The sequence below is a fragment of the Nerophis lumbriciformis genome, linkage group LG12 (genome assembly GCF_033978685.3).
Source record: "Nerophis lumbriciformis linkage group LG12, RoL_Nlum_v2.1, whole genome shotgun sequence".
Taxonomy (NCBI): domain Eukaryota; kingdom Metazoa; phylum Chordata; class Actinopteri; order Syngnathiformes; family Syngnathidae; genus Nerophis; species Nerophis lumbriciformis.
Window position 1 is genome coordinate 19615645 of NC_084559.2, and position 23987 is coordinate 19639631.

At 36.3% G+C, this 23987-nt stretch overlaps 2 protein-coding genes across 3 annotated transcripts in view; both read right to left on the minus strand.

The window, feature by feature from the left end:
* LOC133623086 (lysyl oxidase homolog 2B-like) overlaps window positions 1–7294 on the minus strand; it is a 92241-nt gene extending 84947 nt beyond the window's left edge. The window contains exon 1 of one of the 2 annotated variants that reach the window (XM_061986045.1): window positions 7163–7289. In XM_061986045.1, coding sequence (XP_061842029.1) covers window positions 7163–7208 — 46 coding nt within the window. In that variant the 5' untranslated portion in view covers window positions 7209–7289. Of the gene's footprint in view, window positions 1–7162 lie in introns of both variants that reach the window. The other variant, XM_061986046.1, reaches the window with a different exon arrangement.
* Window positions 7295–7407: 113 nt separating this feature from the next.
* On the minus strand, window positions 7408–20755 carry cyb561a3a (cytochrome b561 family, member A3a). Its single transcript, XM_061986047.1, has 7 exons — window positions 20483–20755; window positions 20250–20357; window positions 17069–17273; window positions 11580–11788; window positions 7929–8083; window positions 7669–7837; window positions 7408–7581 (listed from the first exon to the last, which is right to left on the minus strand). The coding sequence occupies exons 1-7, from the start codon at window positions 20531–20533 to the stop codon at window positions 7555–7557; spliced, it is 924 nt and encodes a 307-aa protein (XP_061842031.1). The 5' UTR covers window positions 20534–20755; the 3' UTR covers window positions 7408–7554.
* Window positions 20756–23987: the final 3232 nt, after the last annotated feature.

A 23987-nucleotide genomic window follows, 5' to 3' on the forward strand; every position in this document is an offset into this window, starting at 1 on the left:
TTTCTTATATTCAAACAGTTTTACTGTGAAAACTGTAATTCTTCAGTAGCCAAAAATATGAAATCCTTAAATAAAAAGCTATGCCTTGTTATTAATGGATAATTATGCCTACTACACTACTGTATTTTAATGTGGTCATTATGGTGGTACTTAATGAATACTTAGGTCTACTACACTACTGTATATAATGTTGTCATTTTGGTGGTACTTAATGAATACTTAGGTCTACTACACTACTGTATATAATGTTGTCATTATGGTGGTACTTAATGAATACTTAGGTCTACTACACTACTGTATCTTAATGTTGTCATTATGGTGGTACTTAATGAATACTTAGGTCTACTACACTACTGTATTTTAATGTTGTCATTGTGGTGGTACTTAATGAATACTTAGGTCTACTACACTACTGTATTTTAATGTGGTCATTATGTTGGTACTTAATGAATACTTAGGTCGACTACACTACTGTATTTAATGTTGTCATTATGGTGGTACTTAATGAATACTTAGGTCTACTACACTACTGTATTTAATGTTGTCATTATGGTGGTACTTAATGAATACATAGGTCTACCACACTACTGTATTGTAATGTTGTCATTATGGTGGTACTTAATGAATACTTAGGTCTACTACACTACTGTATTTAATGTTGTCATTATGGTGGTACTTAATGAATACGTAGGTCTACCACACTACTGTATTGTAATGTCCTCATTATGGTGGTACTTAATGAATACTTAGGTCTACTACACTACTGTATTTTATTGTTGTCATTATGGTGGTACTTAATGATTACTTAGGTCTACTATACTACTGTATTTTATTGTTGTCATTATGGTGGTACTTAATGAATACTTAGGTCTACTACACTACTGTATTTTAATGTTGTCATTATGGTGGTACTTAATGAATACTTAGGTCTGCTACACTACTGTATTTTAATGTTGTCATTATGGTGGTACTTAATGAATACTTAGGTCTACTACACTACTGTATTTTAATGTTGTCATTATGGTGGTACTTAATGAATACTTAGGTCTACTACACTACTGTATTTTAATGTTGTCATTATGGTGGCACTTAATGAATACTTAGGTCTACTACACTACTGTATTTTAATGTTGTCATTATGGTGGTACTTAATGAATACTTAGGTCTACTACACTACTGTATTTTAATGTTGTCATTATGGTGGTACTTAATGAATACTTAGGTCTACTACACTACTGTATTTTAATGTTGTCATTATGGTGGTACTTAATGAATACTTAGGTCTACTACACTACTGTATTTTAATGTTGTCATTATGGTGGTACTTAATGAATACTTAGGTCTACTACACTACTGTATTTTAATGTTGTCATTATGGTGGTACTTAATGAATACTTAGGTCTACTACACTACTGTATTTTAATGTTGTCATTATGGTGGTACTTGTAGAGCAGTTTTTCTGCGGTGGTACTTGGTGAAAAAAAAGTCTGAGAAACCACTGAGGTACGACAACAACGTTTAATACCTTTTTTACTTAAATGCCCAGTGAAAACTAAATGTTACTTCAAATTAGGGATGTCCGATAATGGCTTTTTGCCGATATCCGATATTCAGATATTGTCCAACTCTTTAATTACCGATACCGATATCAACCGATACCGATATCAACTGATATATGCAGTCGTGGAATAAACACATTATTATGCCTAATTTGGACAACCAGGTATGGTGAAGATAAGGTACTTTAAAAAAATAATAATAATAAAATAACATAAATAAATTAAAAACATTTTCTTGAATAAAAAAGAAAGTAAAACAATATAAAAACAGTTACATAGAAACTAGTAATTAATGAAAATGAGTCAAATTAACTGTTAAAGGTTAGTACTATTAGTGGACCAGCAGCACGCACAATCATGTGTGCTTACGGACTGTATCCCTTGCAGACTGTATTGATATATATTGATATATAATGTAGGAACCAGAATATTAATAACAGAAAGAAACAACCCTTTTGTGTGAATGAGTGTAAATGGGGGAGGGAGGTTTTTTGGGTTGGTGCACTAATTGTAAGTGTATCTTGTGTTTTTTTATGTTGATTTAATTTAAAAAAATAAAAAAATAAAAAATAACGATACCGATGATAAAAAAAAAAAACGATACCCAAAAATTTGGATAATACATTTTAACACATTTATCGGCCGGCCGATATTATAGGACATCTCTACTTCAAATAATGTTTTGCCAATTCTGAATTTCCAAAGCAGAAACCCAAACTATGGCCAAATATAAGCAAAATAGTGGTACCTCGTACTGTTAGTAAGATTTGGTGTTGAATGAAAAGGTTTGTTAATACACCTTGTCTTATTTTGTGTACACTAAATTATAGTTTGGAATATAGTGTGACCAAAATTGTTCAATATCTATACAAAACTATACAAAGGATTGAAAGTTAGTATTATTTGCAGACAACATGACGGTGTTTTGTTGAGGAGAACACACACGCTGGTACAAACAACAGAAGAAATAAATTAAAGATGGTTTGACAAAAACAGATCTTAGAATCTCAGTAAATCTATATATATATGCTCGTGCTGTTCAGTAACTGTAGAGGTGAAAGTCAAATACAAATAGACGCAGGAGACATAAAAAAAAAAGAAAACACATTTTTGGGTGTAATAATAGACGATAAAATGAACTGGAAATCTCACTTAAAAAAAATATACAACAAAGTAACAAGAATGAATGAATCAATCAATAATGAATAAAGCAAAATATGTTCTGGACCAAAACTCACTTCATATTCTTTACTGCTCACGAGTGTTACATATCTGAGTCATTTCAGATATGTTATTTCATTCACTAACGGTGTTACAAAAAAGATCAATTATAATAGTATATAATGTCGGCTTTCAAAAACACTTTATTTATTGAATCGAAAATATTGAAATTCAATGATTTGGTGCATTTGCAAACTGCTAAAATAATGTACAAAGCAAACTATAACCCGTTAGACAAAATGTTCTCACCACAAGAAGAGAAATACAACCTGAGAGAAAAATCGAATTTAAAACACTTGATTGCAAATACAGGTAAAAGCCAGTAAATTAGAATATTTTGAAAAACTTGATTTATTTCAGTAATTGCATTCAAAAGGTGTAACTTGTACATTATATTTATTCATTGCACACAGACTGATGCATTCAAATGTTTATTTCATTTAATTTTGATGATTTGAAGTGGCAACAAATGAAAATCCAAAATTCCGTGTGTCACAAAATTAGAATATTACTTAAGGCTAATACAAAAAAGGGATTTTTAGAAATGTTGGCCAACTGAAAAGTATGAAAATGAAAAATATGAGCATGTACAATACTCAATACTTGGTTGGAGCTCCTTTTGCCTCAATTACTGCGTTAATGCGGCGTGGCATGGAGTCGATGAGTTTCTGGCACTGCTCAGGTGTTATGAGAGCCCAGGTTGCTCTGATAGTGGCCTTCAACTCTTCTGCGTTTTTGGGTCTGGCATTCTGCATCTTCCTTTTCACAATACCCCACAGATTTTCTATGGGGCTAAGGTCAGGGGAGTTGGCGGGCCAATTTAGAACAGAAATCCCATGATCCGTAAACCAGGCACGGGTAGATTTTGCGCTGTGTGCAGGCGCCAAGTCCTGTTGGAACTTGAAATCTCCATCTCCATAGAGCAGGTCAGCAGCAGGAAGCATGAAGTGCTCTAAAACTTGCTGGTAGACGGCTGCGTTGACCCTGGATCTCAGGAAACAGAGTGGACCGACACCAGCAGATGACATGGAACCCCAAACCATCACTGATGGTGGAAACTTTACACTAGACTTCAGGCAACGTGGATCCTGTGCCTCTCCTGTCTTCCTCCAGACTCTGGGACCTCGATTTCCAAAGGAAATGCAAAATTTGCATGGTTGGGTGATGGTTTGGGGTGCCATGTCATCTGCTGGTGTCGGTCCACTCTGTTTCCTGAGATCCAGGGTCAACGCAGCCGTCTACCAGCAAGTTTTAGAGCACTTCATGCTTCCTGCTGCTGACCTGCTCTATGGAGATGGAGATTTCAAGTTCCAACAGGACTTGGCGCCTGCACACAGCGCAAAATCTACCCGTGCCTGGTTTACGGACCATGGTATTTCTGTTCTAAATTGGCCCGCCAACTCCCCTGACCTTAGCCCCATAGAAAATCTGTGGGGTATTGTGAAAAGGAAGATGCAGAATGCCAGACCCAAAAACGCAGAAGAGTTGAAGGCCACTATCAGAGCAACCTGGGCTCTCATAACACCTGAGCAGTGCCAGAAACTCATCGACTCCATGCCACGCCGCATTAACGCAGTAATTGAGGCAAAAGGAGCTCCATGTACATGCTCATATTTTTCATTTTCATACTTTTCAGTTGGCCAACATTTCTAAAAATCCCTTTTTTGTATTAGCCTTACACAATATTCTAATTTTGTGACACACGGAATTTTGGATTTTCATTTGTTGCCACTTCAAATCATCAAAATTAAATGAAATAAACATTTGAATGCATCAGTCTGTGTGCAATGAATAAATATAATGTACAAGTTACACCTTTTGAATGCAATTACTGAAATAAATCAAGTTTTTCAAAAATTCTAATTTACTGGCTTTTACCTGTACAACACTTATAACCTTTAGCATATCAGTATGTGGAATTAAATGATAGAATTGATTAGGCAAAGAAGTCAAACAATATACTAATATGTATGTGTACAGTTAGTGTTTATGTATGTGTACAGTTAGTGTTTATGTGTGTGCATGTGTACAGTTAGTGTTTAAGTAAGTGTAGTTAGTGTTTATGTATGTGTACAGTTAGTGTTTATGTATGTGTATGTGTAAAGTTAGTGTTTATATATGTGTATGTGTACAGTTAGTGTTTATGTATTGTGTACAGTTAGTGTTTATGTATGTGTACAGTTAGTGTTTATGTATGTGTATGTGTAGTTAGTGTTTATGTATGTGTACAGTTAGTGTTTATCAGTGACGTGCGGTGAGGTTGATGGCTGGTGAGGCACTGACTTCATCACAGTCAGATTTACAAACATATGAACCCTAAAGAGTATCTTATTCACCATTTGATTGGCAGCAGTTAACGGGTTATGTTTAAAAGCTCATACCAGCATTCTTCCCTGCTTGGCACTCAGCATCAAGGGTTGGAATTGGGGGTTAAATCACCAAAAATGATTCCCAGGCGCGGCGCCGCTGCTGCCCACTGCTCCCCTCACCTCCCAGGGGGTGATCAAGGGATGGGTCAAATGCAGAGGACAAATTTCATTACACCTAGTGTGTGTGTGACAGTCATTGGTACTTTAACTTAACTTTACACATACAAACTGTAGCACACAAAAAAGCACATTTAATAAAAAAAACGTTATTATGGTCTTACCTTTACTTAGAAATTAAGTCCATGCGCCGCAACTAAAGCCCTCACTTAAACTTTCCACGTGCAAGATTGAATCTATTTAAAAAAGTGTAACCGAGGGTTTATAAATGTCGCCTATACTGTATGAAACTACAAAATAACAAACACGGAGGCTCCAGTTTACACGAGGACCACTTTATTTACCTTCTTTCAAAAACCTCCGCAACGTGATATCACTTCCGCTCTTAGCGCCTTCAAAATAAGAGCCCAAGGCATATACTGTATAACAGCGCATAACAGGAACTTAACATCACAAAGAGAAAAGCCCATGAAAATAGGTTACAAAAGTTATTTAATAAGAAGCCAAAAAGTGCAAAAACAATAATGTTCGTGTTGGAGGAGTTGTGAATTAGGTACACCTGCAGACTGCAGGTGTACCTAATGTTGTGGCCCTGCAGTCATTTACAACTCCTCCAACACCAACATTATTGTTTTTGCACTTTTTGGCTTCTTATGAAATAATTTTTTTAAATAGATTCAATCTTGCACGTGGAAAGTTTAAGTGTGGGCTTTAGTTGATATAACAATTCTACGGCGGGGGTGCAGGAGGCGGGGCTACTGGAGCCTCAGCCAGTGCGTCTTTTGCAGCCGTTTTATGATCGCTCAGCACAAGAAATACTTTACACACATACAGTTGTTGACAAAATACACTGTACATTATATACCTCAGCTAACTAAACTATGGAAATGTATAATATAGTTCATATAGCAATACGGTCTCACTGCATAGCAGGCCAGCAGTTAGCCGAGTCCGGAATCCATGTTGCGGCACTGAGTGACGTGCCTCAACTGGCTGCTGTTCACCGCACCGTCTCTTCTCAGTATTTGAACGGCAAATGTGAAAATTCAGCGATTATGAATAAAAATAATCTAAAACTGGTGAAGTTAAATGGAAAATAACTTTATAGTATAATCACCGGCTACATATAACAATTTAATTTTTTTTTTTTTTTTTTACATTTTTTTTCTTTCCATGATGGCAGGTGAGGCACCGCCTCACCTGCCTCTAGTGACTGCACGTCACTGGTGTTTATGTATGTGTATGTGTAGCTAGTGTTTATGTATGTGTACAGTTAGTGTTTATGTATGTGCATGTGTAGTTAGTGTTTATGTATGTGTACAGTTAGTGTTTATGTATGTGCATGTGTAGTTAGTGTTTATGTATGTGTAGTTAGTGTTTATGTATGTGCATGTGTAGTTAGTGTTTATGTATGTGTAGTTAGTGTTTATGTATGTGCATGTGTAGTTAGTGTTTATGTATGTGTACAGTTAGTGTTTATGTATGTGCATGTGTAGTTAGTGTTTATGTATGTGTACAGTTAGTGTTTATGTATGTGCATGTGTAGTTAGTGTTTATGTATGTGTACAGTTAGTGTTTATGTATGTGCATGTGTACAGCAGTTAGAAATAACTTGTAGTAAAATATAAAAAGGTATTTCTGGAAACAAAAACCTTTAATTTAAAGAAAGTGATGTAAAATGTTTATTTATCCATTTCATTGTTATGTATTAGGCATTCTTTTGTGCATGTACAATTATATTTCTTCTTTATTAAATGTGTTTTCTGTTAACATTTTTGAAGATTGATTGGATTTATCTTTTTGAAAAAAAGTCAAAGTTTGGACACACCCTCTCTTTTAAAGCATGCACAATTGTGTCTAAACATGACTGATACTGTACGAAGGGGAGCTACTAACCTTCAATAATAAGACATATGATTATACACGTTTTCCATCCATCCATCCATTTTCGACCGCTGGTCCCTTTTGGGGTCGCGGGGAGTGCTGGAGCCTATCTCAGCTGCATTCGCTTGGAAGGCGGTGTACACCCTGGACAAGGAAGGCGGGGTACACCCTGGACAAGGAAGGCGGGGTACACCCTGGACAAGTGACCACCTCATCACAGAGCCAACATAGACAAACAGACAACATTCACACTCACATTCAAACATATACACGATTTATTCTTTGTGAAAAAAGAGCAAGTTAAATACAATCAAACATTTAAAAAAAGACAGAACTGCTGGTACATTCAGAACAGAATCATTCTAAAAGGATTACCAAACTGCATGAACAATGCTGTATGTCCCTCATTGATGTTCTTCTTGTTGCAATGGCTGTGGACATACAGAAGATATTTGTATTGATGCTAATAGCACATCTTTTTTTAAATTCCAACCCCTCATGTGGCACTATTTTCTTACCGAATATGATACATCGGCAGGCGGACTTTCCGGTCTCTGCCATCCTGGACTGGACAAAATCTTTAGGACAACCAATCCAAACGCTACAATCAACACTCCTAATGAATTTCCTAACAGGGCCTCAGATGGAAGTTGAGAATAGGGCTGCGATCCATTGGTGTTTCCTTTCCTGTTGAAAATAAGGTTTTAAAATAGTTTATAGCTATTTGAAATCATCATACGTGGGGACAATCCCAAAGGCAAAAGAAGATGGTACTCACAGGACAAAGAAGAGTTTTTCATTGATCCCAGAGATACAGGCAGCAATGCTGAGTGACACTAAAGAGCCCCCCAACCACACATGTTGGGGTTTCAGGAGTTTACGCAGGGATTGAGCAGTGCAGGGCAGGAGGAAGCCAGCCATACCTGTCGCCCACTGGATGGACAGAGGAGGTTTGTTTTTGCACATTGTCATTGACCAATGAAAATGTGTTCAACTAAATTCATTCTTACACTGCAAAAACTGACATCTAAGTAAGATGAAATATCTCAAATAAGGGTGATATTTGCTTATTTTCTGTCTGATAAGATAATTCTTCTCACTAAGCAGATTTTATGTTAGAGTGTTTTACTTGTTTTAAGGGTTTTGGTCCAAAATTATCTCAGTAAGATATTACAGCTTGTTGCTGAGATTTGATGACCTATATTGAGTAAAACATGCTTGAAACTAGAATATCAACTGTTGCAAAGCTGTGTCATCAACACTCACAAGTATAAAACTACTTTTTTAAAGTAATCATTTCTTATTTCAAGCATGAAAAAAAAATCATGATGCTGAGCGCTTATCATTATGTCAAGATAATGGCACTACCATGTACTTATTTAAGAATATTTTTCACCATATTGAGCAAAAAGGTCTCTTTCTTTTTCTACCAAGAAAAGTGCACTTATTAGTGAGAATATACTTATTTTAAGGTATTTTTGGGTTAGCTAATTTTACTTGTTTTGGAAAATCTTGACAAGCCAAATTTTCTTGTTCTATTGGCAGATACTTTTGCTTCGTTCAAATATAATATCCCTAATTTTTGTATTTTTTTTCTTGTTTTTGAACACTGACTTTTTGCAGTGTAGGAGTGGTAATAGATGAAAATATCTCATGGAAGCCTCATATAAGTTACCTGAGGACAAAAGTTGCTAAATGTGTTGGAATGATGAGAAGATCATGTCATTTATTGAACATCAATGCTCTGCTGTTATTGTATCATTCATTTATTATGTCATATTTAAACTATTGTGTTGAAGTCTGGGGAAATTGTTATGAATCCAATCTACAGCCTTAAGTCACTCTACAGAAAAAGGCCATTAGGATTGTGTCCAATGTTCACTACAGACATCATTCGAATCCACAATTCATGGAGTTAAAGCAACTTAAACATGCACGATGTGATCAACTTTAAAACTGCTCAAATTATGTTTAGGGCATCCCAAAACTCTCTACCATCCAATATACAGAACCTATTCCAGGATAGAGATGCTCATAGTTACAGTCTAAGAGGAAACAACAAATTATATTTGCCTGAATTTAGAACAACTTTAAAATCAATGTGCATTTCAGTGCGTGGAGTCACTTTGAATTTAGAACAACTTTAAAATCAATGTGCATTTCAGTGCGTGGAGTCACTTTGTAGAACAACTTAAGGGACGAGTTAAAAACGTGTTCTAACATGATTCAATTTAAAAGACTGTTTAAAAAAGAAGAACTGAAGAAGTACGAGGAGGAAAGAGAGTGATGCCCTCAGCACAGAGCAATGGGAGAGAGGTGTATGGTCAGAGAGTGAGAGAGAGTGTGTGTGTGTGTGTGTGTGTGTGTGTGTGTGTGTGTGTGTGTGTGTGTGTGTGTGTGTGTGTGTAGAGGTGTGTGTGTGTGTGTGTGTGTGTGTGTGTGTGTGTGTGTGTGTGTGTGTGTGTGTGTGTGTGTGTGTGTGTGTGTGTGTGTTTTGTCTCATCTTGTTTTGTCTCATACTAACAGTGGGACTATTGTATTGTTAGTGTACAGGAAGTTTTCTTTGTATGGTATTGTTCTTGTATTACAAACCCCGTTTCCATATGAGTTGGGAAATTGTGTTAGATGTAAATATAAACGGAATACAATGATTTGCAAATCGTTTTCAACCCATATTCAATTGAATGCACTACAAAGACAAGATAGTTGATGTTCAAACTCAAAAACTTTTTTTTTTTGCAAATAATAATTAACTTAGAATTTCATGGCTGCAACAAGTGCCAAAGTAGTTGGGAAAGGGCACGTTCAACACTGTGTTACATGGCCTTTCCTTTTAGCAACAATCGGTAAACGTTTGGGAACTGAGGAGACACATTTTTGAAGTTTCTCAGGTGGAATTATTTCCCATTCTTGCTTGATGTACAGCTTAAGTTGTTCAACAGTCCGGGGGTCTCCGTTGTGGTATTTTAGGCTTCATAATGCGCCACACATTTTCAATGGGAGACAGGTCTGGACTACAGGCAGGCTAGTCTAGTACCCACACTCTTTTACTATGAAGCCACGTTGATGTAACACGTGGCTTGGCATTGTCTTGCTGAAATAAGCAGGGGCGTCCATGGTAACGTTGCTTGGATGGCAACATATGTTGCTCCAAAACCTGTATGTACCTTTCAGCATTAATGGCGCCTTCACAGATGTGTAAGTGACCCATGTCTTGGGCACTAATACACCCCCATACCATCACAGATGCTGGCTTTCCAACTTTGCGCCTATAACAATCCGGATGGTTTATTTCCTCTTTGGTCCGGAGGACACGACGTCCACAGTTTCCAAAAACAATTTGAAATGTGGACTCGTCAGACCACAGAACACTTTTCCACTTTGTATCAGTCCATCTTAGATGAGCTCAGGCCCAGCGAAGCCGACGGCGTTTCTGGGTGTTGTTGATAAACGGTTTTCGCCTTGCATAGGAGAGTTTTAACTTGCACTTACAGATGTAGCGACCAACTGTAGTTACTGACAGTGGGTTTCTGAAGTGTTCCTGAGCCCATGTGGTGATATCCTTTACACACAGATGTCACTTGTTGATGCAGTACAGCCTGAGAGATCGAAGGTCACGGGCTTAGCTGCTTACGTGCAGTGATTTCTCCAGATTCTCTGAACCCCTTTGATGATATTACGGACCGTAGATGGTGAAATCCCTAAATTCCTTGCAATAGCTGGTTGAGAAAGGTTTTTCTTAAACTGTTCAACAATTTGCTCACGCATTTGTTGACAAAGTGGTGACCCTCGCCCCATTCTTGTTTGTGAATGACTGAGCATTTCATGGAATCTACTTTTATACCCAATCATGGCACCCACCTGTTCCCAATTTGCCTGTTCACCTGTGGGATGTTCCAAATAAGTGTTTGATGAGCATTCCTCAACTTTATCAGTATTTATTGCCACCTTTCCCATTTTCTTTGTCACGTGTTGCTGGCCTCAAATTCTAAAGTTAATGATTATTTGCAAAAAAAAATGTTTATGAGTTTGAACATCAAATATGTTGTCTTTGTAGCATATTCAACTGAATATGGGTTGAAAATGATTTGCAAATCATTGTATTCCGTTTATATTTACATCTAACACAATTTCCCAACTCATATGGAAACGGGGTTTGTATAAGCATCTGCTTCATCCAACCCCTTTTCAAGCCTTGCATAAATGTCTCTGCCAAAATGTAAAAAAAAAAATGTGTTGTTGTACTGTGCATGTTTTAAATAAATACTTCAATACTTAAAAAAATTATGTTTTTCTTTTTTTTCACAAGACATATTTCCATAGAAAAAAAAAGTGTTTTTCATTGGACAGCGATGATATTTATCTAAAAAGAGAAATATTGAAGAATTCATGCCATTTTCCCTGCCCTGAAACGGACATGAAATTGTACCTGCATGGCGAAGAGAACTGTGGTGATGATTCCAATCCAGCTGTGCAGGGAGTAGAGGTTGGGGATGTTTGAAGCATTGTGATTGCCAAAAACAGCACAAAGTCCAATAACTGAGAGAACCAGGGCGAGGAGCATCACTCCAGCATGCAGCAGTTTCCAAGGACTTTTGTTCTGGCCCCAAGTCAGGGGCACACGGTACAACACAGCCCCTGCGGGGAAGACCACCATTTTGATCAAAAATCTCTTTGTTTCCACTGTCACTCTACCGTTTTCTGGGTTTGGGTGGTCCCAGTGTAAAATGTTGAATTGACTCTGCATCACCCACTAGTGGGCATGTATGGCAGAGCCATTTTGTTTTCTTCATGATTTAGTCTAAACATTTTCTTTTGTTTTTTTCCTCACCAAGGTGCTAAGTTTCCATTTTGGGGAGGTTTTCTCAAATGTACCAAAATGCACTAGAAAACATTCATTTAAAACTTCTGTGGGGCTGCTTTTGATGAATATTCTAAATAATAATAATTAGAGATGTCCGATAATGGCTTTTTTGCCGATATCCGATATCGGCATGGCGTAGTGGGTAGAGCAACCGTGCCAGAAACCTGAGGGTTGCAGGTTCGCTCCCCGCCTCTTACCATCCAAAAATCGCTGCCGTTGTGTCCTTGGGCGGGACACTTCACCCTTTGCCCCCGGTGCCACTCACACCGGTGAATTGAATGATAGGTGGTGGTCGGAGGGGCCGTTGGCGCAAATTGCAGCCACGCTTCCGTCAGTCTACCCCAGGGCAGCTGTGGCTATGAAAGTAGCTTACCACCACCAGGTGTGAATGTTTGATGGGTTCTACATGTAAAGCGACTTTGGGTACTTAGAAAAGCGCTATATAAATCCCAGTTATTATTATTATTATTATTATTGTCCAACTCTTAATTACCGATTCCGATATCAACCGATACCGATATATACAGTCGTGGAATCAACACATTATTATGCCTAATTTTGTTGTGATGCCCCGCTGGATGCATTAAACAATGTAACAAGGTTTTCCAAAATAAATCAACTCAAGTTATGGAAAAAAAATGCCAACATGGCACTGCCATATTTGTTAATGAAGTCACAAAGTGCTTCTTTTTTTTTAGCATGCCTCAAAACTGCAGCTTGGAATTTGGGACATGCTCTCCCTGAGAGAGCATGAGGAGGTTGAGGTGGGGGGGTAGGGGATAGCGGGAGGGGGTGTATATTGTAGCGTCCCGGAAGAGTTAGTGCTGCAAGGGGTTCTGGGTATTTGTTCAGTTGTGTTTATGTTGTGTTACGGTGCGGATGTTCTCCCGAAATGTGTTTGTCATTCTTGTTTGGTGTGGGTTCACAGTGTGGCACATATTTGTAACAGTGTTAAGGTTGTTTATACGGCCACCCTCAGTGTGACCTGTATGGCTGTTGACCAAGTATGCATGGCATTCACTTGTGTGTGTGAAAAGCCGTAGATATTATGTGATTGGGCCGGCACGCAAAGGCAGTGCCTTTAAGGTTTATTGGCGCTCTGTACTACGTCCGTGTACCACTCCGTACAGCGGCGTTTTAAAAAGTCATACATTTTACTTTTTGAAACCAATACCGATAAATTCCGATATTACATTTTAAAGCATTTATCGGCCGATAATATCGGCAGTCTGATATTATCGGACAGCTCTAATAATAATAAATGGTAATGACAATATATTTGACAGTAATACCAACTGCCATAAAAAGACTGTCTTCAAGTTCCCATCCCATTACATTTGGTTATTGTTATTAACTGAGCTATTAAATCATAATTCCACATTTTAAAATGCGAGTTTTCGTATGACATTGATAAATTGAACATTTTGCTGTACATCAAGGAAGCTGAATGACTTGGTTAAATAATTTTTCTTTAAACATTATCCGGAATTATTAATTTTATATGATAGCCTAGTTTTGACTGATTTACTCAGAGGCCAATATTGGATTGTTCCAACACCACTTTGGCAAAGTTTGAAAGAAGGCCCATACTATCACTCTCAGATTATAGGAGATGAGTTAGGATTTATATGAGCATGTCAAATTATCGTGTTAATTGCAATTAGTGAGTGATATTTAGTTCTTGGTTGTTTGTAATTGCGTAAATCAAATGTTTAATCTTTAATTTTATTGTCTGTGACCAATTTCCTCTACATGTGCTTGAATTCTTGGGGTGTAAACAATTGTCATTCATACCTGAAGTGCTCATTGATTTGCTATCAGTGACTACGTTTCTATGCAATAAATTAGTCAGATTTTTTCAAATAGTTCGGCTCTAAAGAAGCATCCTACAACACATGGAAACACCTTAATCTGATCATGCTTGGCTTTTGAGAAACCAGACTAAGGCTCAATTTGAATACTCCTCCTCCCGCCTGGTTTTTGTCCTGCCTCCTTGGTGTTGCGCGTTCACGTCAATCAAGAGGCCTACAAATTATCCATCACAGGGTTTCTCGCAGCGCTTTGTTGTCAAGGCGGCCGCCTTAACAACAAAGGGCCACCGCCTAAACTAACGTCTTAACAAGCTGCTCCGCTTAGTTCTGCCTCTGCCTCTGTCAGTACGTCTCTGCAGCACCTAGCATTGTCCCACCCACAGAACCATCTGATTGGTTATACGCAGAGCGGTAACAGCCAATCAACAGTGCGTATTCAGAGCGCATGTAACAGCCAATCAGCAGTGCGTATTCAGAGCGCATGGAGTCAGTGCTCCTGCCATAGACATCTTATAAGTAGACGCAGCATTGGCTGCTGTGACGCGAGAAATTGGGCCGCCATCTTGAAGTGGTGATGAGGAGCCGGCGAGCAGCCTAAACTGACAGTTGACAGGTAGAAAACAAAGATGGTGTTCAGCGTTTTCCTGCTCAAATGAGCGGACTGTTGAAAATAGGAATCGGGGGATTACTTTTCGCAAGTAAGATTTAACATTAACGTACTATTGGTTGTATTTTGTGAAAAGAATATTACCACAGAGTTGAGAAGGCGCAAAGATCTTCAATAGTACTGAAATCGTAGCCGCTAGCAAACAAGAGTATCACCATAATAGAATTGCTTGTCAATGAAATTAATTACATTTAAAAATGTCGTACTTGAAAAACATAAAGTTGAAATAAACGATGATGATAAAAATTGTAAAAGCCAACAGGGGTAAAAGTTAGGACCACAGTCCAGATTACCCACAACCATAAGACGCACTTAGGTGATCACTGTGACCTTTTTTCATGGTGTGCAATACGGATGTTAGTGTTTTTTGTTTTATTTTGTAAATACATATTAGTGCACAATATGTTGTATTTATTAATTTTAAGTTTTACTTCTGCTCCTGTATGTGAAAACCTGCACTGCAACAACATCATTTCCCCATTGAGGGATGAATAAATATATATCCTATCCATAATGTCAGCATAGCTGCTTTGTCCTCTGTAGACTACAAAAAGTGTATTTTGTGATCCATCCATTTCCTACTGCTTGTCCCTCGCGGGGGGTGGCTGTAACCTATGATGAACAATAATTTGTTTTACATCACAGATTGATTGGTCGGTTTCATTAATTTTATATTAAATAAAGCAGACAAAAAGCAGCAAGTTCAACATTCAGGCTTTGCTTTTGTATTTCTCGGAAAACTGCTCTGTTTTATTATATTTTTTATTTGTCAATCTTTTGATCTGCAACAATATAATGCATTTAAATGAAAATACCTCAAGTAAAGGGTTTTTGTCAGCATTTTTTGAGTGAGATTAAAAAAAGAGATTACATTAATCAATTACAGATCTAAAATAAATATTAATTGCTATTTTTTTTAAATGCCTTGACAACACTTATTTGTCATAAGCTCTATCGTTGGCTAAATGTATGTCAATTAAATCGTATACCGTCATATATATATATATATATATATATATATATATATATATATATATATATTAGGGGTGTAACGGTACGTGTATTTGTATTGAACCGTTTCGGTACAGGGTTTCGGTTCGGTTCGGAGGTGTACCGAACGAGTTTCCACACGGACATATTAAGTAGCGTAACGCACGTTGTGTAAACAATGCACACCGAGGCACAACACACAGCATGCTAGCAGCTAACGGGCTACGATATACTGACCATACATCCTCTTTTCACCGGACATGTCCTCTTTTGCCTCGCTGTCTGGGCGGAGTTTCTTAAATGCCTCAAATGTCCGGCATTTTGAGTTAGGGTTGCGTGTATTTTCAATGTACGTTCAGGGTTAAGAAGGGGTTAAAAACAAAACAGCAGCATTGGTGAGGGAGGGGCAGAGACAGAGAGAGCGAACAAAAAAGAAATAAAAAAGCTTAAAGGTTAAATGTAATTTAGAAAAAGTTGCAATGTTGACTAATAAAACAAAGCTGTTTTTTTTTCTTTCAAACTGTCATTGCTCAAAACATAATATTGAATCAAAATCAATGTTATTATGAATTATTGACCTATCCAAGGTTACGATTACTTCACATCAAATATTCCACTAAGAAAAATATTTTTGGTGGAAGATTTTGCAAATTTGGTAAATAAATAACCAAAAAAATGTATATTTTGTTGTTTTCTTACTGTACCGAAAATGAACCGAAACGTGACCTCGAAACCGAAGTACGTACCAAACCGAAATTTTTGTGTACCGTTACACCCCTAATATACACATATATATATATATATATATATATATATATATATATATATAAATATAAATTAAATAAAGCTTGTCTAAAGCATTGTTGCCTTGAAATCTAAGATCTGTTGAGTGCATGGTTCTTTTGTGAAGTAACATATACAGTAAGTACTTGTATGCAGGTTTGTCATGATGCATGATCTCAAAGACATCTGTCATGTGTGATCAAAATGTTCTTCTATTAAAGTGAATAAGAGAAGTGAGAAAAAGAAGTGAAACTCGTTATGATCTAAAACTGATTTTTTAAGAAAACAACTAGTGCCGTCATTTTTTTTAATCGATTATCACACTTTAGAATTTGGATTAATCATGATTAATCACATGTAATTACTTGCTTGGTTGACTAAAACTAACTTTTAAAAATTTTGAACCCAAATACAATTTTATTGTCAGAATGTCATTCAAAAACATTTCTTTCTGTTTTAGGCTACTTGACTGCACTACATTTATGAGCTCAAAATTTGGAAACAGTTGTATCTAATGTCCAGTCAGGGTGTATTTTAAAGTGAAATTTGCCAACGAACACAGCAGTTAAGAGTCTCTACTAATTTTTGCACTGACGTATGCATTGATACAAACTGACAGCCTGTGCCACCTTTCAGGTAACCATCCACAGTTAAGATAAAAGAGCATGTGGGGTCAAAATAAATTGCGTGATTAACATAGATAATGTTTAGTGCATGGAAACATACTAAACATGAACATAGTTTGTGATTAATCACAGGAGTCACCTTGTTATTTTTGACAGCCCTAAGAAAAAACAACTCACCATTGCCATACAGCACCAGCATGCCAGTTACCATCAGGACTGGGTGCCAGTTGAACTGAAGAGAGGATCCGTCCCAGGCAAACCCGCCACGCCACTGGCTGCTCCAGCAGGTCACACACACAACGCAGGCCAGACCCAGGCCCGTGCACAACAGGTGGCACATGTAAAGGCTGACGGTGGACCTCATTCTGGGGAGATCTGCACACTGAGACAACCCAGGAAAATGTTGGCAAATATTTCACTTTTTTTATTTGATGCGCTGGGGCCCTCCCTCCCTTTAATCATTTACCATTCAGGGGCTGGACTACATGGCACAACTCCCAATTACATGACTGCAACTTCTGTTACAATACAACCAAGGTCCATTAAGCTAATAGTTTGGTGGGAAAGACCATCTTCTAGAAAGACTTTTCAGAGGGGTCTATGCGGTTTAGTAGCAATGCAGACTTTCCAACCTTGAAGAAATGTTAATACCCCTTTAATCTAGACTGACCATACGTCCTCTTTTCCCCGGACATGTCCTCTTTTGCAGGGCTGTCCATGCTGTACGGGCGGAGTTTCTTAAATGCCTCAAATGTCCGGCATTTTGAGTTAGGGTTGCGTGTATTTTCAATCTACGTCCAGGGTTCAGAAGGGGTTAAAAACAAAACAAATTGTAAAAGTGTGCGCACGCAGCATTCGTGAGGGAGGGGCAGAGACAGAGAGAGAGCGAGAGAGTTATGATAAACGCGCATGCGTCGCCAGGCTCTGCTTTTTATCGATAGATTTATCAGATATAATTTTTTATTATCTATAGCACGGGTGTCAAAAGTGTGCCCCGGAGACCATTTGCGGCCCACAGCTAATGTTTTAAAGGCCTATTATTATACTATTAAAATAAACAAAAACATAACAAAAGTGAAATAAAAAAGCTTAAAGGTGAAATGTAATTTAGAAAAAGTTGCAATGTTGATTAATAAAACAAAGCTTTTTTTTCTTCTTTCAAACTGTCATTGCTCAAAACATAATATTGAATCAAAATCAATGTATTATGAATTATTGACCTATCCAAGGTTCCGATTACTTCACATCAAATATTCCACTAAGAAAAATATTTTTGGTGAAAGATTTTGCATATTTTGTGTGTTTGCCATTAAAAACATAGTTTTGTTTGACAAAAAAGGGCAGAAAACAAACAAAAAAAAACAACTAAAGAAAAAACGTATAAAACATTTTGAAATGAGGGACGGATCTGAAGTTGATGTCGACTCCAGAGATTTAAGCATTAAATATAAAATGTATGTATGCCCTGGCACACCATTATCATCATTTCATGACCGAAGCAAAACACTTTTATACTGAAATAAATACACCCAAAACGTATTAAATAAAAACATAGAAAAAACTAGCGGCTGCAATAAAGGTCAGATCCAAGAAGGAAAGAAGAAAGTGAATGAATGTTTATAACTGAATACATTTACATATGTATACAAATTTGTTTTCATTTTTTATTTATGATCGTGACATGGCCTAAAATTGATTGATTGATTGAAACTTTTAGTAGTAGATTGCACAGTACAGTACATATTCCGTACCATTGACCACTAAATGGTAACACCCGAATAAGTTTTTCAACTTGTTTAAGTCGGGGTGCACTTAAACAAATGGTGTTGAGATATTAATAAAAGGCAGAGGTGGGTAGTAACGCGCTACATTTACTCCGTTACATCTACTTGAGTAACTTTTGGGATAAATTGTACTTCTAAGAGTAGTTTTAATGCAACTTACTTTTACTTTTACTTGAGTATATTTATAGAGAAGAAACGCTACTTTTACTCCGCTACTTTTATCTACATTCAGCTCGCTACTAATTTTTATCGATCTGTTAATGCACGCTTTGTTTGTTTTGGTCTGTCAGACAGACCTTCAAAGTGCCTGCTTTACTGGTGACGTTTCACTCCGTTCCACCAATAAAATGCAGTCACTAGTGACGTTTGACTCCGTTCCACCAATCAGATGCAGTCACTGGTGACGTTGGACCAATCAAACAGAGCCAGGCGGTCACATGACCTGACTTAAACAAGTTGAAAAACTTATTGGGGTGTTACCATTTAGTGGTCAATTGTACGGAATATATACTGTACTGTGCAATCTACTATTAAAAGTTTCAATCAATCAATCAAAAGTGTGAAGGAAAAAAGACACTTTTTTATTTCAAACATACATCCCGTCACAAGCCTAAAGACTGACTGCACAGTTCCTGTCTTCACAATAAAAGTGCCACTCCATCGCGCCTGCGCTTTCAAAATAAGAGTCTCCGAAAGCCAGCGCAAACAAGCTAGCAAGCTACGGAATTTGCCGCCAATGTATTTCTTGTAAAGTGTGTGAAAACGAATATGGAAGCTGGACAAATAAGATACCAAAAACCAACCACTTTCATGTGGTATTAGACAGAAAGGAGGAACTTTTTTTCTCCTGCATTTGAAAACGTGGACGTTAAGCACTGCTGTCTGATTACAATCAATGCAAGTCATCAGAATCAGGTAATACACCAACTTATATTCTTGTCAACATGAAAGAAAGGAATCTATATGTGTTAAACATGCATGTATATTCATTAAAACACCTTTAACATGTAAACAAAAACGGCAAAATAAATAAATATCAATGATATACTGTATATATCAATGTATGTGTATATATATATATATATATATATATATATATATATATATATATATATATATATATATATATATATATATATATATGATATGTGTGTGTATGTTACTCATCAGTTACTCAGTACTTGAGTAGTTTTTTCATAACATACTTTTTACTTTTACTCAAGTAAATATTTGGGTGACTACTCCTTACTTTTACTTGAGTAATAAATCTCTAAAGTAACAGTACTCTTACTTGAGTACAATTTCTGGCTACTCTACCCACCTCTGATAAAAGGCCATATCGCCCAGCCTTATGTCACCAACGAGTATTTTTAACCAATATCAATGTGTTCCATAGTTTGATTTTAATCAGGGGGAGAGTGGAGAAACTATTAAGTGTGTTAAAAAAAACAGATTCCAAGTTGAGTCGCCTTACCTTGTCCTCGATGCTTTGCAGACCTTATGAAATCACCACTCAACTTAACATGTATGTATGAATCATTGTCAGCACTCATGATCCATGGACCTTGACTTACCTTCCTCAAGCCTTGATTTACATCTACCAGTGAAAAGTTTGCCTGCTGTGTACTTTCAGTTGTAGCTTGAAGGCTCGTACTCAGGTCAGCGACGTCTGCATGAGTCACCTACACAACACGGAAGTCGGTCAAATGAGACAAATAGTTTTCGCTTCCATCATTAAATGACATATACCAAGAACATTTTACATATGCCGAATGAAATGATGTATTACATATTATATATACCTTACCTTCATTTGACTGGGACACCGTTCATTGTTGTTGTTCAAATAAGGCAACATGTAAACAATGTGCTCTGCGAATGAAGTCCTGTCAAAACAAAATAGCTTCCGTCACGTAGATATATATTATATTACTCACGTATTCGACAAGAGTACAGAAAAGTACATTGTTATAAACATTTACATTAATACAAGCGATTAAGATATTTAAGATATGTGCGACATTTTCAACTTTCGAGTATTTCCGTGTTTGTAAAGCAAAGTGGGACTTTTCCACTTCCGCCTGACTGCAGCGACACCTGCTGGACGACGTCATGCACGCCTTTTACGGCCAAGTCAGGTGAAGAAATATTGTTTTTTTAAAAAGCCACAAAGTCAATTCAAAGGGTATTTTTTTCTCGTGACCGAACATAGGGAATCTTGTTACTTTACTTTTACATTTTCTCCTAAAGTCAATGTAATGTTTACTGCTTAAACCATTATTGTGAAAGTCTGTATCCTTACTGCTGTAACAGGATGTATTGGCTTCACTAACCGGAAGTAGAGGGAAATGCCGGTGTTCGACCAAGAGGTAAAATAGATAAAGAGCTCCCGGGCTAAACTGAGAAATAAGAGTTTTCTACCTCCAGTTATTATCCAGATTAGTCTACAATACTTCTCGTGTATAGCTAATCACAACAGTCAATACTGGGATTTTGGGGGGATAACGATAAGTATAAAAGCCTAATAATCGCCTACTGTAGTGTGATGCCATACAGAAATAGTATAAAAGTATATAAGTATAAAAGCCTAATAATCTCCAAGTGTAGTGTGATGCCATAAAGAAATAGTATACAAGTATGTAACAAAACAGTTCAGGGTGTCCCAAGTTACCGGAGAGTGTTGTGTAAGGTGGAGGAGTTTTGTCCCTCCAGACTTGCCGTAGGGCTGTGACGTAGGGGAGTGTGGCGTTGTGGAAGGAGGTGTGTTGAGTTAACATTAAAAAATCATCAATAACACAATATTACACATAAATAACACACAATATTACACATAAATAATACACAATATTACACACAACACACAATATTACACATTATTAACACAATATTACACATTAATAACACACACAATTACAGATATATAACACAATATTACACAATATTACACATGAATAACACAATATTACACATGAATAGCACAATATTAGACATAAATAACACACATATTACACATAATAACACACAATATTACTCATAAATAATACACAATATTACACACAACACACAATATTACACATTTTTAACACAATATTACACATTAAAAATACACAATATTACACATAAATAACACAATATTACACATAAATAACACACAATATTACACATAAATAACACACATTACACATAAATAATACACAATATTACATACAACACACAATATTACACATTAATAACACAATATTACTTATAAATAACACACAATATTACACAAAAATAATACACAATATTACACACAACACACAATATTACACATATTTAACACAATATTACACATAAACAAACAACATTTTTTATATTTACACAGATAAATAACACACAATATTACACAAACATAATACACAATATTACACATGAATAACACAATATTACACGTAAATAACACAATATTACACGTAAATAACACACAATATTACACATTAATAACACACAATATTAGACATTAATAACACAATATTACACATAAATAACACACAATATTACACATTAATAACACAATATTACACATAAATAACACACAATATTACACATAAATAATACACAATATTACACGTAAATAACACACAATATTACACATAAATAATACAATATTGCACATAATTAACACAATATTACACATTCGTAACACACATTACACATAAATAACACACAATATTACACATAACACAATATTACACAAAACACACAATATTGCACATTTTTAACACAATATTACACTTAAATAACACACAATATTATGGATGAATAACACAATGTTACACATAAATAACACATTACACATAAATAAAACACACAATATTACACACAACACACGATATTACACTGTAATAACACAATATTACACATAAATAACACACAATATTACACATAAATAACACACATTACACGTAAATAATACACAATATTACACACAACATTACATCTTAATAACACAATATTACACATAAATAACACACAATATTACAATAAAGAACACACAATATTACACATAAATAACACACAATATTACACATAAATAATAATCCATTAATCCTACACAAATAATACACAATATTACACACCACATACATTATTACACATTAATAACACAATATTTCACAAATACACAATATTACACATAATTAACACACAATATTAAACAAGCATTATCCTCTCTTACATTTATGATTTTTTTCTGCATTCACTTTCTGGACAAGAAGTATTTGATCCCTGCTGATGTTGTTCTCTCTATCCATTAAAATATATTACAGTACATCATTTGTAATACTTTGTACTATCAGAGACACAATGTACACAAACACAACCTTTATAGTACTCCACTGAGTAAAATAAGTCTCTGGTCGGTCTCCTAGTAAGCAGCAGAGGTGTGGACTCGAGTCACATGACTTGGACTCGAGTCAGACTCGAGTCATGAATTTGATGACTTTAGACTCGACTTGACAAAATGTAAAAAGACTTGCAACTCGACTTAGACTTTAACATCAATGACTTGTGACTTCACTTGGACTTGAGCCTTTTGAATTGACATGACTTGACATGACTTGCTACTTTCCCCAAAACCCAAAGATGAAAAAGTTATTCGGGAGCGCTCCGTATTTATCATTGTGTACTTGTCTATCAGCGTTGCGTGTGTCAGCTGGTGTGCTCTCAGTACAACAGCCAATCAAATTAGATCTACTTTGTTTTCATCACACAGCATTCATCCAATCAAATTGCAGGACAACCAACGAAGAAGACATGTCCAAACCACACGCCAGTGAACAAAAAATGATACCTAAAATAATTTTGTTTGGGTATAAAAATTACGAGGTGGTCAACACAAAACGGTTTGCAGTATGCAACACATGCGGTTCGAAAATTACTGATGGAGAGGCAACAACTTCCAACTTCGTCCGGCATTTGAAGTTGCACAAAGAACGGTAAGTTTTGAATGTAAGATAACGTTTATTGGCTAAGTAACGTGACTTTTATTTGCTGTGTAGTTAAATCAGTGAGGCTGTAAACTCACTGCTAACGTTATAACGTTATTGCAAACACAGGAATCTGTTGCAGTTCACTACCTTATTCATACTTTTTGTTCAGTGATTTTTTTTAAGCAGGGTTACGTTAGTCAATATATCACACGTAACGTTAGACGGCGGTCAGCAGCACCGCGTATTTTAGCCACCTAAAAAAAGACAAAAATAGTAAAATAAAGGTCAGTTAAAATGTATACTATATTATGAATATGTGTACCGTTTTAGCTAGCTTTCTGA

Excerpts from the sequence above, each read along its gene's own strand:
- cyb561a3a (XM_061986047.1), bottom strand. The coding sequence starts at position 20,533 with ATGTTGCCTTATTTGAACAACAACAATGAACGGTGTCCCAGTCAAATG. Across the intron at positions 17,274-20,249 it reads TAAATCAAGGCTTGAGGAAG|TGTGCAGATCTCCCCAGAAT; the intron begins GTAAGTCAAGGT and ends GGGTTGTCTCAG. Across the intron at positions 11,789-17,068 it reads GCTGGTGCTGTATGGCAATG|GGGCTGTGTTGTACCGTGTG; the intron begins GTGAGTTGTTTT and ends TCTTCCCCGCAG.